Raw genomic sequence first — 13680 nt, forward strand, 5'->3', positions numbered from 1 at the left:
GCTCTGTTACATGTCCGCCAATTTCTAAGTCTTCGTTGTCTGACCCACGGGGGGGGGAGCTCTGCTAGAAATCTCAGCTGTTTTCTCGAGATCATGAAATAATTTTGTTTTGTCGAGATCACGGAATAATTGTTTTGTTTTCTCGAGATCTCGAATTAGTTGTGTTGTTTTCTCGACATCCTGAATTAATTATGTCGTTATCTCAGGATAACAAGGTGAATAAAAAAAAAAAAAAGATTATATGAAGGGCCTCTCTCGGCTTCCGTACGAAACAAATCCAACTACAAAAGATAAAAAGATAAAGCCACATGTTTCAGTCACAGCATTTTGTTTTCAACAACAACAAAAAGAAATGGTCTTATTGCATCGTTTAAATGCCTTCAACTTAAATGCATCTCACACACAAAGTGTAATAATAAGTGCAATGCAGAGCTCCATTTGTAACGTCACCCACGTGCAAAAAACACTCAGGGAAACACTCTTCTCCCCCTCCATCGTGCCTGATTATCGGTTTATACAGCGGCGCAGAAGAGCTTTGAATAAACACGTAATCACTTCCTCACACTGACGCATGGGAGTTTTGGAGAATGGCTTCCAAATGATTTAAAATATTACAGGATGACAAGAGTTTCTCTTCCATTCGGTCTTGAAGGCGCATTTGGTAAGATTCGAGTTGAAAATAAAAATAAGTCTCTAATGCTTAAATGGGTGAATAAGAATTGATTTTTTTTTTTTTTTAAACTTATTGAGCCCACTCATGGATTCCCATCCATTTATATTAAAGCTCCGCCTACAAAACTAGCATCACCGACTGTCGCGATTTTGAAAGGCACATCGAACCTTTATAAACGTCAACTTCTCCTCAGGATGATTTGAGGATGCGAAGGGGCGTGTCTAGAACATGACTGACAGGATGCTAAAACAAATACAAAAAACCCCAAAAACATTTAAAATGGCGCTTTAGCCACGTTATCGACACTAGAGATAACGGCTTGTATTATTACTATATGAAAACTATCGACTGTTTTACTGAAGAACTTTCCAAGAGTTCCCTGGTCTCAAAGTTTATTTCGGCGCATCGCGAAGCCCGTGTGAAATTCACCTTCAAACGGCTCTTAAATCGCTTCACACGGAGACGGGGAAACGCGACAGAGGGTTTCTTCGATAAAGGCTCTGAGAAACGCCGGAACCTGTGCAGGATGATATGCGTTACGATTAATGAGGAGACCGCCTTCATCGAACGTATGCTATTCACCGAACATCAACCTCATTATCATAATTTGAGAATCGGTTAAAGAGAGTTACACGTGTTGTATTTAATCAAATGCCTTTGAACACGCGCGTATGAAAAACCTCGGTCAGGATTTGAAGGGCTAACGAGTTTCAGTCACGGTGTGTAAAAAGAAAAAAAAAAAAAAAAGAAGAAGTTAGAATGCTATACACTCACTGGCCACTTTATTAGGAACACGCCTACTGCTGTTTTGATGCAGTTCTCTAATCAGCCGATTTGAAGGCGATGCATCAAATCACGCAGATCCAAATCAAGAGCTTCGGGTAATTAATAAAAAAAAAAAAAAAAAAAAAAAAAAATCACACATCCGAATAGGAAAAATTGTGATCTCAAAGTGTGACTTTCTTTCACTGTTGGTTTGAGTATTTCAGAACCTGCTGATCTCCTGGGGTTTTCACACACAACTGTCTCTCGAGTTTACACAGAATGGTGCGCAAAACAAAAAACTTTTTTTTTTTTGAGTGAGAGAGAGAAAGTTCTGTGGGTGGAAACGAACGCCTTGTTGATGAGAGAGGTCAGAAGAAAATGGCCAGAGTCAATGGTTTGAGCTTTTTTTTTTTTGCCAGGAAGGATAGAGTAACTCAATCACTCTTTACGACCGTGATGAGCAGAAAAGCATCTCAGCATGCAACAGCAGAACCGAAGACCACGCTGGGTTCCAGCCTGCAGCCGAGAACAGGGATCCTAGAATCAACACCAAGTTCCTATTAAAGTGGCCGCTGGGTGTATTTCCGAGTGCTGAGCTGGACACGATTATCTGAGTGATGTTATTGCACAGGGCTTGATGGAGCTTCTTTTTCTTGTCTCAAGATGATAACAAAAACATGACAAAACACAAATAATAATAATAAAATTAAAAAAAGTCGATACGCTTTTGTGAAATGACAGATCAAAGAAACGAATCCTGAATTATTAACTAGCACCAGTAGAGTTTTACTTTTATCTCCCACACCCCTGCAATGGTTAAAAGACAGACAGACAGACAGACAGACAGATCACATTCAATGCCTGTAAGAGAAAAGGTGTAGAATAAAGACATGGCATGGCAACATTAGTACATTTACTTCAAAACCCAAGACGAAGGTTCTACAGCTATCAAGGAAGAGATGTGTAGAACTTGGAAGAATTCTTAAGAGACTGGAGTGAAACATGAACATATTCAGTCCACACACACACAAAACAGTGCAGATAACATTTACAGGCAATGCACTGGAGGATATAATCTATATTCTTTAGTCAAACTATACACAAGTTGACAGAAAGGCAGCCCTTTTAAAGTGTGAATAAAGTTTTGTTTTTTTTCTTCCACTTTTTCATGAAGCACTACTTTAGATGCAGACATTTCTAACCCGGCCCGTGATTTTAACCCCGAGCCTGAGTGCTTGTCCTGCACACGCACCTCTCATTCCATCCACGACATGCATACACATCTCCAGGCACAGACCTGCAGACACACAGATTTCGGTGCTCTCTGCACCTGTAGCTCGGCTCGAGAGAGAGAGAGAGAGAGAGAGAGAGAGAGAGAGAGAGAGAGAGAGAGAGAGAGAGAGAGAGAGAGATCGATCAGAGAATAAATGGCATTACCACAGACAAATGCCACAATGCCATCCAAGAAACCACAAAGTGACTGACGTCTCCTGCCGTTCAGCACCTTCTCGTCCTTTAGAGAGGTCTCTGCTCGCACGACGGAAAAACGTCTTTCCCGGATCCACGGCCTGTCCTCCTTTAACCCCCCGAATCCTGAAAAGAACAGCGCTCTCTTTTTCCTGGACCAGTTTCCACACAGCTGCAGCGGCCTTCCGAGGAACACAGTTCTAAAGATGAACGTGGAGCAGATAAAAGAAATGCAAACACATTTTGTCTTTCTTTTAAAACAAGTACCCTACGACCGCCCCAGGGGTCAAAGGGCAGTAAGGCCAAAGTTACAGCGGCAGTACATCATGCCGCTGGAGTCCAGCCAGCTGTCCGAGATGGGATCGTAGCGCTGCACGGTGTTCAGGTAAGAAGACCCGGAGTGACCTCCCACCACGTACAGGAAGTTGTCCACGATGGCAGAGCCGACCCCTGTGTTAAAACATACACAACGTCAAAAGGCTGCTCCGTGAACGTGCTGCTAACACTATAATCCCTCGGAAAAAAAGCGCAAAGGACGCGCCATTCAACTTGGAATTCCAAGTCGGGAACTCGAGTTGAACGTTTGAGCTCTCTGACATAATCAAACCTGACGTCACACGCTAAACAGAATTCCTTTTGTATTAGTTCCTACTTGATATTTCATCATTTTTCTGTTGTGAAAAGGTGTTTAACAGCATCCTACATCGAGATTTATAACCTAATTATCTTGATTTCAGCCCAGTTTTACAAACACAGTAGGACCACTGTAATTAGGCATGTAACGATAAATTGTGATACAAATTTATCACGATTCAAATTGATGAAATTTAAAAAAAAAAAAATAATAATCAGGCTATGCAATTTTTTAATTTTTCCCAGGTTGTAATTGTGCTATTTAGACATCAGAGGGCACAGTGAAGTACAACAGCAATAGGGAATTCATGTGACTTCACTGTAGGTGGAAGTAACACAGCTCTAATGTAAAACAGATGTAAAGTGTGAAAGAGCTGCTGTGTGACTGACTACAAATAGATTGAACAAGAAATCAGAGCTCTCGTTTTACAGACTGCTGAAAGAAAGAAAAGAGAAGCAAATGCAGGCAAAACAAAGGTTCAATAAAAAGTTTGTTAAGACAAGGACAATTTTAGTTAAAGCTAGACGGCCTTTCGAGTTCATAAAATCGGTGAAATTTTGTTCCCTCTGAAATTTGGTCATTGCGATAGGTTTCTTTCTGTAACATCTACTGTTTAAAAAAAAATTAAAATAACCCACACACAGGGACAGAGGAAGTCCATGTGTGTGTTGCATGCGCAGGTTTACCTTTGAGCGTGCACTGACCGTTCCATCATTCTGTCGCTAAACAAACAGCTGATCACCCCAAGGTGCTCGCTGAACGCCGATATTTATTAGTATGATCCTGCGTTTCCTTTCCTTCGCAACCATGTCTTTTCTTCTCGCTTTCCGTTACTATAATCAGTCTTTCACGTTTCATTCGCATCCTCCATTTTTCTCTCCTGTTTCAAATTTGTATCCCACAATACCTTGCGTGAACGGGGAAAGCCCACCATGTGATGCATGACGTAGTATCTTGAACTGGGTCATGGTGAAGCAGGAGGAAAAAAAACAAACAACCCCCCCCCCTAGAATTTAGGGCCACATGGCCCTAAATTCATTAACTGTTCTATTTAAAAAAAAAAAAAAAAAAATTTAAAGTCTGTGATTCGAATTCAGTAGCTTTCAGTCCACTCAACAAAAATTATTGGGTGTTGGGGAAAATTCTTTTTATGACCTACACTTGAAAAATCTGAAAGGCCGTCCAGTTTTAATAGGCTATTCATATTTTACTCCAACCTTTACAAATGTGGGTAAATAATTATTGTTGGTTATTAAGAAAATGAAAGAAAAGGGTTTTTTTTTTATTAAATTTAACAAAAGAAATCAGGAAATGTTGCATTTTCTGGTAATAAAATTTTCATTTAATTATTTTTCATAAATATTGTTGGAAAACCGAATTGTGAGTCGAGTGAATTGTTACACGCCTAACTGTAACAGATCATTTTTCTGAGCGAAGGTGATCAAGACCTTTGACCTACGGTACATTATACACCATTTCTCTTCGTTAATCACACAGAAATAAATTTGTTTGACTGCGTAACCAAATCACACCACTGTTATCCATCGGACCACTTTTTTTTGCCGTACTTCCTTCTTCTGCAGTTTTGCAGACACTGACCCCAGACCACCTTCGACCTCTCCGTCCTCAACAGTGTGCTTGTATACAGATTTTAGAAAAGACGTACATTCTCATTTTCCTTTTGTTTTAATTCCCCAATGAAACAAATGAAGTTTGTGCTGCTGCGGCGCAATCGCACTCATGTTTTCTTACGGAAATGCATCTTGAGTGCATGTAGATCTTCTTAATACGTTTATCAAATTTAGAGACTTGGAACACACACACACACACACACACTTGCTCTGGGCATCAGTGTACCGGAGCACTTTTCGATCGAACTTGGCAAGAATGACTTGGAAATTTCCAACTTCCGGGTACAATGCATTTTCGCTGCGTACAAACAAAATCAGTCAGCAACAATATAAAGTTGAGACGTGAATCAAATATGTACCACAAACAGCTTAAATGTATTGTTTCAGATGGCATACGATCCATGATTTAGCAATAGAGGGGACAGAATGCTCGTCTGACTCTTTCGAGTGATAACATGAAGATCGTGAGTAAGCTGTATAAAGACTGGCAGGTAATCTTTTGGGAATATTTATGCTATATTTTTAGTGTACATAAAAACGTTATTTACCAGCTGGTTGGTCCGTATCGTGAAATACTGTAACCGAGGTCTTGAAAGTAGTGACCGACCTCAAGCTGGTAAATAATATATTTATTTTTTTCTTTACCAAATTCTAACAGAAAACGAGAGCGCCCGAAAGGGAAAACCGAGCCGAGCCGCCATTTTGAATCCTCATTCACGGCTGTAATGCAAATTGCTTCCTCCTCGGTATACAAGTGCACTTCCATGGCAGGGAAAAAAACTACAGTCCCCTATTTATACAAAATTGAGTCATTCAGGATTCAGCCGTGTTTTTGCTCGGCGTTAGCAACAGTTAGAGGTTTTTAGCTTTCTCCTGAAATGTTTTCTTTTATTTCTTCTTCCTCAGGGAAGAAGAAATAAAAGTCGCTTTCGCTGTGAAGACTGTCGTTATCGCTATCCATGCTGTAAAATTAATGCTATTCTCCTGAGAAATGCTGGCAAAAATTTATAAGATTTTTGATACAAATCTTGTAAATAAATCTTATAAAAAAAAAAAATGTTAACAAAAATTGCTACTATATGTTTGTTGTTGTTGTGAACGAGCGAGTCGCCAGAGGTCCGTAAACTCGCCAGCCAATCAGAGCGCAGGATTTGATGGAAACTCGACCGCGAAAAAAAAAATTGGGGAAAATTCTAAGTGAGTGAAAATCTCACAGGATTAATATTTGGTGTGAGACGACCATTTACTTTGAAATAAAATAGTAGTTTCAGGTACAATCAGTGCAGTTTTATAAGGAAATGAGCTTTAGGTTTTACTGAGCATCTTGCAGAATCAGCCACGGTTCTTCTGGACACTTTGACTGTCACACTCGCGTCTTCATTTTGCACCAAAACCCAGTCGCCTTCATTATGCTTTGTTTTTTCATCTGAAAAGTGCTCCGTTATGTAATATGCTGCTCAGATACAATTTCTTTTCCCCCTGTAACATTTAATTTTGTGCTGGAAAATGAACAAATGTTTGGAATTTTCTAAAATGTTTTTGTACTGACTCAATCTAGAAGTGGTCATAAAATAGATATATATAACAACATTTGTATGAAAAAAATAAGGTGCCCAAGACTTGAACATTACTGTATATATACAGTGGCATGCAAAAGTTTGGGCACCCTTACTGAAAATGTCTGTTACTGTGAATAGTTAAGCGAGCAGAAGATGAACTGATCACCAAAAGGCATAAAGGTAAAGACGAGACATTTCTTTTCAGCGTTTTCTGCAAGATTTGCGTATTATTTTTGGTTTGTACAATTGGAGAGTGGAAAAAAAAAAAAAGGAACACCATGCGAAAGTTTGGGCACCCCAATACATTTGAGTTCTCAGGTAACTTTCACCAAGGTCAGGGCTCACTAAGGCACTAAGTGGGCACTAAGGCTCATACTAGCCAGCCATGACAAATAAGTAGCCAGCCGGGGGGGGGACGACAAAAACTCCTGTGCACGCAGTTCCCAGGATTAAATGCATTTTCCACAGACCATTTATTTATTCACTTTACTCAAATACAAAGTAAAATGGCAGTAACTCTTTTCTTGCGTACTGCATCATGAGGCGTTCCTGGCTTGTAAATCTCTTATTTTCGGTGCATGACACATTCACGCAGCTGAGCATGCTATGAATTAACAACGACAACGGTTTGCAGTGGGGCTACACAATTAAACACTCAGCAAACATTTCTCCATTTGTGTATGAAAATACACTCCAACGACTCAGTTTGGTTTCATTTACAACCAACGGTGTCTTTTGATGCCAGCACGTAATTGAACGAGAGAAGACTGGTTTACCGGAGACAAAATAAGCCTCATCTCTGCTTCTGTTCCCTCCGATGTCACCCAGCGCTCGAAACTAACGGTGTCCCGACGTCCCGGGGACCATAAAAAATGTCATCGGGACACAAAATTATCATATCTGGGACAATGGAAAAAAAATAGATCTAGAAAAAAAGTTCTACATTAATATTATTTACAAAGCCGTAACACATGCATAGACATTCACCTAATTTGTCAATTTTAATTTTAAAACGTTAACAGCGAAAAATACATAGTAGCTACACTTTCGATGCACCTGCATCCGTAGGCTACAGAGCAGCGCATTCTGTTCTAGAATCTTCGGCCGGTGTCCGCATTATATGGACTTGGAATGGAATTGCTACCGCACACGCTGCGCCGACTCTTGCCAGAACAAAAATGCTTAAGTGGTTGAAGCGGACCGACCGCGGGGAAGAAACTGAAAGCCCAGACATAACGTCTCCGGGACCTTCAGGATCCAAAGTGTCATCGCCTGGTCTGCAGGCAACGCTAGCAACTAAATGAACTTAATGAACACTGTTAGACACGTTATAAAATACAACAGGAATGATGTGGATGATATTGACGGAAGATACCGTTCAACAGAATAAGTGAGTTTTCTTGGTGTCTTTCTAGTTCAGAAAGTTTAGTCAGTCAGCAGCACAACTAGGCTCGGACCTGGCACTATGTTGATGTTGCTAACATTTGCATCCACGGCAGCGAAAGTTCATAAAATGGATATCGGAAAATTCATAAAAATGGATAACGGTAATGGATAACGGAAAGTTCATAAAAATGGATAACGGTAACGGTGAAAATTATAAGTTGGCCTTAAAAGTGCCAACAGATATTCAAGGTATAAGTAGATGAAATGAACATAAAAGGGGTCTTATTTTCAACTAAAGTGTACTGCAGATGTAGGGAGTTGAAACATTTTCTGAATGAGCTAGTTGGCCCCTTTAAATAAACGGGTATCTATTCATACAGTGAGATCGCCAAAGTTTAATAAACTGAAAATGCAATAACTGTAATTTTGAAGTAGATGATGTATAGGACATGTGTCGCTTGTGTCTTGTGACTTATTGTAAAAATGATATAAAGGGTTCAAAATCGCATAGTTACAAATATAATAGTAACTTCATATGATAATATTAACCACTGGTTATTTCAGAGAGGAAAAAAATGGGGACACTATTGCTTCCATTCGGGACAATACAACACAGAATTCGGGACCACTGGGGGACACAAAGAAAAAGTTAATTTCGAGCCCTGATGTCACCTCCGTCACACTACTGCCTCTGCTGAGTGCGCACGCACACACCGCATGTCGGGGCCGCGGATGAGTTACTCTCCCTTGATCAATGTAGTCTGCGGGGAATTTGTGGTTATTATCAGTACAAACAGCGCGAATCACAACTTAAATGAGTGCGGTTCGGTTTGACATTATTGTCAGTCCGTTAGATAAACATTTAATTTTATTAAAATCTAAAATTAATATTTAGAGCCTGTGGGCTACAAAAATAAGTCATTAAAGTAGCCGGCTGGACTTAATTGTGTAGTCGGCTGTATAGCCGGCAGCCGGCGCTTGTGGAAAGCCCTGCCAAGGTTCCAGACCTTAATTAGCTTATTGAGCTGTGGCTTGTTCAAATTCTTCATTAGGAAAGGTCAGATGATGCAGATTTCAAAGCTGTATAAATTCTCTGACTCCTCAAACTTGTCCTTAAAATCAACAGCCACGGGCTCCTCCAAGCAACTCCCTCGCATTCTGAATAATAATTGATGCTCACAAAGCAGAAGGCTACAAGAACGTAGCCAAGTGTTTTCAGGTAGCCATTTCCTCAGATCGTAATGTTAAGAAATGGCAGTTAACGGAAACAGTGGAGATCAAGGTGAGGTCTGGAAGATGAAGAAAACTTTCTGAAAGAGCTGCTCGTTGGATTGCTAGAAAGGCAAATAAAAACCCGTTTGACTGCAAAAGACCTTCAGGTAGATTTAGCAGACCCTGGAGTGGTGGTGCACGGTTCTACTCTGCAGCGACACCTGAACAAATATGACTTTCATGGAAGAGTCATCAGAAGAAAAACGTTCCTGTGTCCTAGCCACAAAATTCAGTGTCTGAAGTTTGCAAATGAACATTTAAATAAGCCTGATGCGTTTTGGAAACAAGTCCTGTGGACTGATGAAATCAAAATAGAACTTTTTGGCCACAATGTGCAAAGGTATGTTTGGAGAAAAAAGGGTGCCAAATTCCAGGAAAAGAACACCTCTCCAACTCTGAAGCATGGGTGTGGATCGATCAGGCTTTGGGGTTGTGTTGCAGCCAGTGGCACAGGGCACATTTCATTGGTCGAGGGAAGCATGGATTCGAATAAATACCAGCAAACATCACACCATCTGTAAAAAAGTTGAAGTTAAAAAGAGGACGGGTCCTACAATAAGACGATGATCCAAAACACACCTCAAAATCTACAATGGAATACCTCAAGAGGTACAAGCTGCCCTGGCCCTCTCAGTCCCCTGACCTAAACACCATTGAAAATCTGTGGATAGATCTCAGAAGAGCAGCGCATGCAAGACAGCCCAAGAAACTTGTAGAACCGGAAGCCTTTTGCAAGGATGAATGTGTGAAAATGCCCCAGGTAAGAACTGAAGGATTATTAGCTGCCTACAAAAAGTGTTTCCAAGCTGTGATACTTGCCAAAGGGGGTGTTACTGGGTACTAACCATGCAGGGTGCCCAAACTTTTGCTTCGGGCCCTTTTCCTTTTTTGTCATTTTGAAAACGTAAAAGAAGAAAATAAAAAACTGCTTTTGCTTAAAATATTAAGGGAATGAGTCATCTTTAACTTTATGCCTTTTGGAGATCATTTCATCTTCAGCTTGCTTAACTGTTCACAGTAACAGCGATTTTGACCAGGGGTGCCCAAACTTTTGCATACCACTGTACGGTTTTTAATGCTTTACGCTCTTAAATACAGTATTATGTGAAGTGCAGTATGTGAACTCGACCAAACCAACAATCCTAAGCATTTGCTAGCACTTGTTTGTGGAATGCAGGGTTCAGGGCCCGTTTACACGAGGACGCTGTCGGGTAAAAACGACTAAATATTTTATCGGAAGTGCCTTTCGTCTACACGGGGATGGCGTTTCCGAGGCTGAAAAACGGAAAAAATTGAAAACGCCTTCCAGAGTGGATAAGTTAAAAACAGCCCCCGTTGCATATCCGTCTAAACTACCCAATACACGAAACTCTGCTCGGATCTGCTCACGTCGGGTACGCGTTTACGTCATACATGTGTCATATACTGTACATGCCAGCCCGGGAAGTAAGAAAGTAAGTAAAAAAGTAAGAGCATGTCTGATTACATCGATCCAATGGACCTTCAAGCTGCTCTGGCAGCTTTAATAAACGTCCAGGAGCCCTTCGAACATCTATACCGAATCTGCACATATACCGTTAATGAACAGAGGCGGGTATAGCATGCTCTTACTTTTTTTTACTTACTTTCTTTCTTACCATAGCCAGAGTAGTCAAAGTTTTCACGGCGCAGATGTGCAGATCAGAGAAGACGGAAGACGTTGCGCATGCGTGCAGACATAGCGGAGGTCTTTCACAGCACCACCTAGCCGCCTGGCATGCACATCCAATTGAATTCCACACATTTATGCGTCACCGTATAGACGCAGATTTCCTCCTTGAAAACGGTCGTGTAGACGCGGAAAAAAGTGAGAACGAAAACGGACTTTTGCGTTTTTGTTTCAGACCGTCCCCGTGTAAAGTGGGCCTCAGTGCCCTTGTGTGCATCAAATCAAAAGCAGTGATCTTGGAGTAGATAGTAGGCGTTATTGTAGTACAACCACGATTCCAAAAAAGTTGGGACAAAGTACAAATTGTAAATAAAAATGGAATGCAATAATTTACAAATCTCAAAAACTGCTTTTGTATTCACAATAGAACATAGACAACATACCAAATGTCGAAAGTGAGACATTTTGAAATTTCATGCCAAATATTGGCTCATTTGAAATTTCATGACAGCAACACATCTCAAAAAAGTTGGGACAGGGGCAATAAGAGGCTGGAAAAGTTAAAGGTACAAAAAAGGAACAGCTGGAGGACCAAATTGCAACTCATTAGGTCAACTGGCAATAGGTCATTAACATGACTGGGTATAAAAAGAGCATCTTGGAGTGGCAGCGGCTCTCAGAAGTAAAGATGGGAAGAGGATCACCAATCCCCCTAATTCTGCGCCGACAAATAGTGGAGCAATATCAGAAAGGAGTTCGACAGTGTAAAATTGCAAAGAGTTTGAACATATCATCATCTACAGTGCATAATATCATCAAAAGATTCAGAGAATCTGGAAGAATCTCTGTGCGTAAGGGTCAAGGCCGGAAAACCATACTGGGTGCCTGTGATCTTCTGGCCCTTAGACGGCACTGCATCACATACAGGCATGCTTCTGTATTGGAAATCACAAAACGGGCTCAGGAATATTTCCAGAGAACATTATCTGTGAACACAATTCACCGTGCCATCCGCCGTTGCCAGCTAAAACTCTATAGTTCAAAGAAGAAGCCGTATCTAAACATGATCCAGAAGCGCAGACGTCTTCTCTGGGCCAAAGCTCATTTAAAATGGACTGTGGCAAAGTGGAAAACTGTTCTGTGGTCAGACGAATCAAAATTTGAAGTTCTTTATGGAAATCAGGGACACCGTGTCATTCGGACTAAAGAGGAGAAGGACGACCCAAGTTGTTATCAGCGCTCAGTTCAGAAGCCTGCATCTCTGATGGTATGGGGTTGTATTAGTGCGTGTGGCATGGGCAGCTTACACATCTGGAAAGACACCATCAATGCTGAAAGGTATATCCAGGTTCTAGAGCAACATATGCTCCCATCCAGACGACGTCTCTTTCAGGGAAGACCTTGCATTTTCCAACATGACGATGCCAAACCACATACTGCATCAATTACAGCATCATGGCTGCGTAGAAGAAGGGTCCGGGTACTGAACTGGCCAGCCTGCAGTCCAGATCTTTCACCCACAGAAAACATTTGGCGCATCATAAAATGGAAGATATGACAAAAAAGACCCAAGACAGTTGAGCAACTAGAATCCTACATTAGACAAGAATGGGTTAACATTCCTATCCCTAAACTTGAGCAACTTGTCTCCTCAGTCCCCAGACGTTTACAGACTGTTGTAAAGAGAAAAGGGGATGTCTCACAGTGGTAAACATGGCCTTGTCCCAACTTTGAGATGTGTTGTTGTCATGAAATTTAAAATCACCTAATTTTTCTCTTTAAATGATACATTTTCTCAGTTTAAACATTTGATATGTCATCTATGTTCTATTCTGAATAAAATATGGAATTTTGAAACTTCCACATCATTGCATTCAGTTTTTATTTACAATTTGTACTTTGTCCCAACTTTTTTGGAATCGGGGTTGTAATAAATGCCACTGGTGGAGTGTTAGGGTGGATGTTTTATGGCTTAGCGGTGTTTTTGCTCCTTTTGTGGCTCGTACCGAGTGTCCCGGTGTGAACAGCCTACTTACAGTATGCCATTTGAGGAGCCTTTTACATCTATAAGATGTTTTTTTTTTTTTCAACAAAAATCTTACAATGTGACATTGAGACACAGTTGAACTCCACTGCGGGAGAATCTTTCCACTGAGGGGGGGGGGACTAGGGTATTAGGCAGAAAAAGAAATTTACCAGTCAAAAATAATATTTTATATAATCCTGATAAGCGCCGCAGGTGCGAAGACGAGCGCTGCAGGCGCGAAGTCCCTCTAGGGGGGTCTGGGGGCATGCTCCCCCAGAAAATTTTTGAAATTTAGACTTCATTTCCTGCATTCTAGGACATTTTCAGGGTGAAATGGCGTGTAATTTTTGATCAGAAATATTGCATATTTTTACTTTGTATTTTTTTCAGTTTCACTCCTGAATGTATCAGATGTATGTATGGTGTTTGATTTGGTAACAAAAGTGAAAAGAAAATAAACAACAATGAATTGTATATAATCTTTTGATCTAGTTACAGTATTTAATAAAAAAAAAAAACCAACAGTATTCTATTTTACCATACCCCAATGAAACCCCCTTGTTAATCAATGTATCACACATACCTTTTCTGTCTTTTTGTGGAAAAACGAATCAGTTTT

At 40.6% G+C, this 13680-nt stretch overlaps 1 protein-coding gene across 4 annotated transcripts in view; it reads right to left on the minus strand.

Annotated features, from left to right (window-relative positions):
* Positions 1–311: 311 nt before the first annotated feature.
* LOC132894135 (kelch-like protein 28) overlaps positions 312–13680 on the minus strand; it is a 49522-nt gene continuing 36153 nt past the window's right edge. The window contains exons 6-8 of one of the 4 annotated variants that reach the window (XM_060933500.1): positions 3229–3355; positions 2691–3105; positions 312–2095 (exon numbers count right to left, since the gene is read on the minus strand). In XM_060933500.1, the coding sequence (XP_060789483.1) occupies positions 2694–3105; positions 3229–3355 (539 nt within the window). In that variant the 3' untranslated portion in view covers positions 312–2095; positions 2691–2693. Of the gene's footprint in view, positions 3356–13680 lie in introns of all 4 variants that reach the window. The other 3 variants (XM_060933499.1, XM_060933498.1, XM_060933501.1) reach the window with 3 other exon arrangements.

The sequence above is a fragment of the Neoarius graeffei genome, chromosome 11 (assembly GCF_027579695.1).
Source record: "Neoarius graeffei isolate fNeoGra1 chromosome 11, fNeoGra1.pri, whole genome shotgun sequence".
Classification (NCBI taxonomy): Eukaryota; Metazoa; Chordata; class Actinopteri; order Siluriformes; family Ariidae; genus Neoarius; species Neoarius graeffei.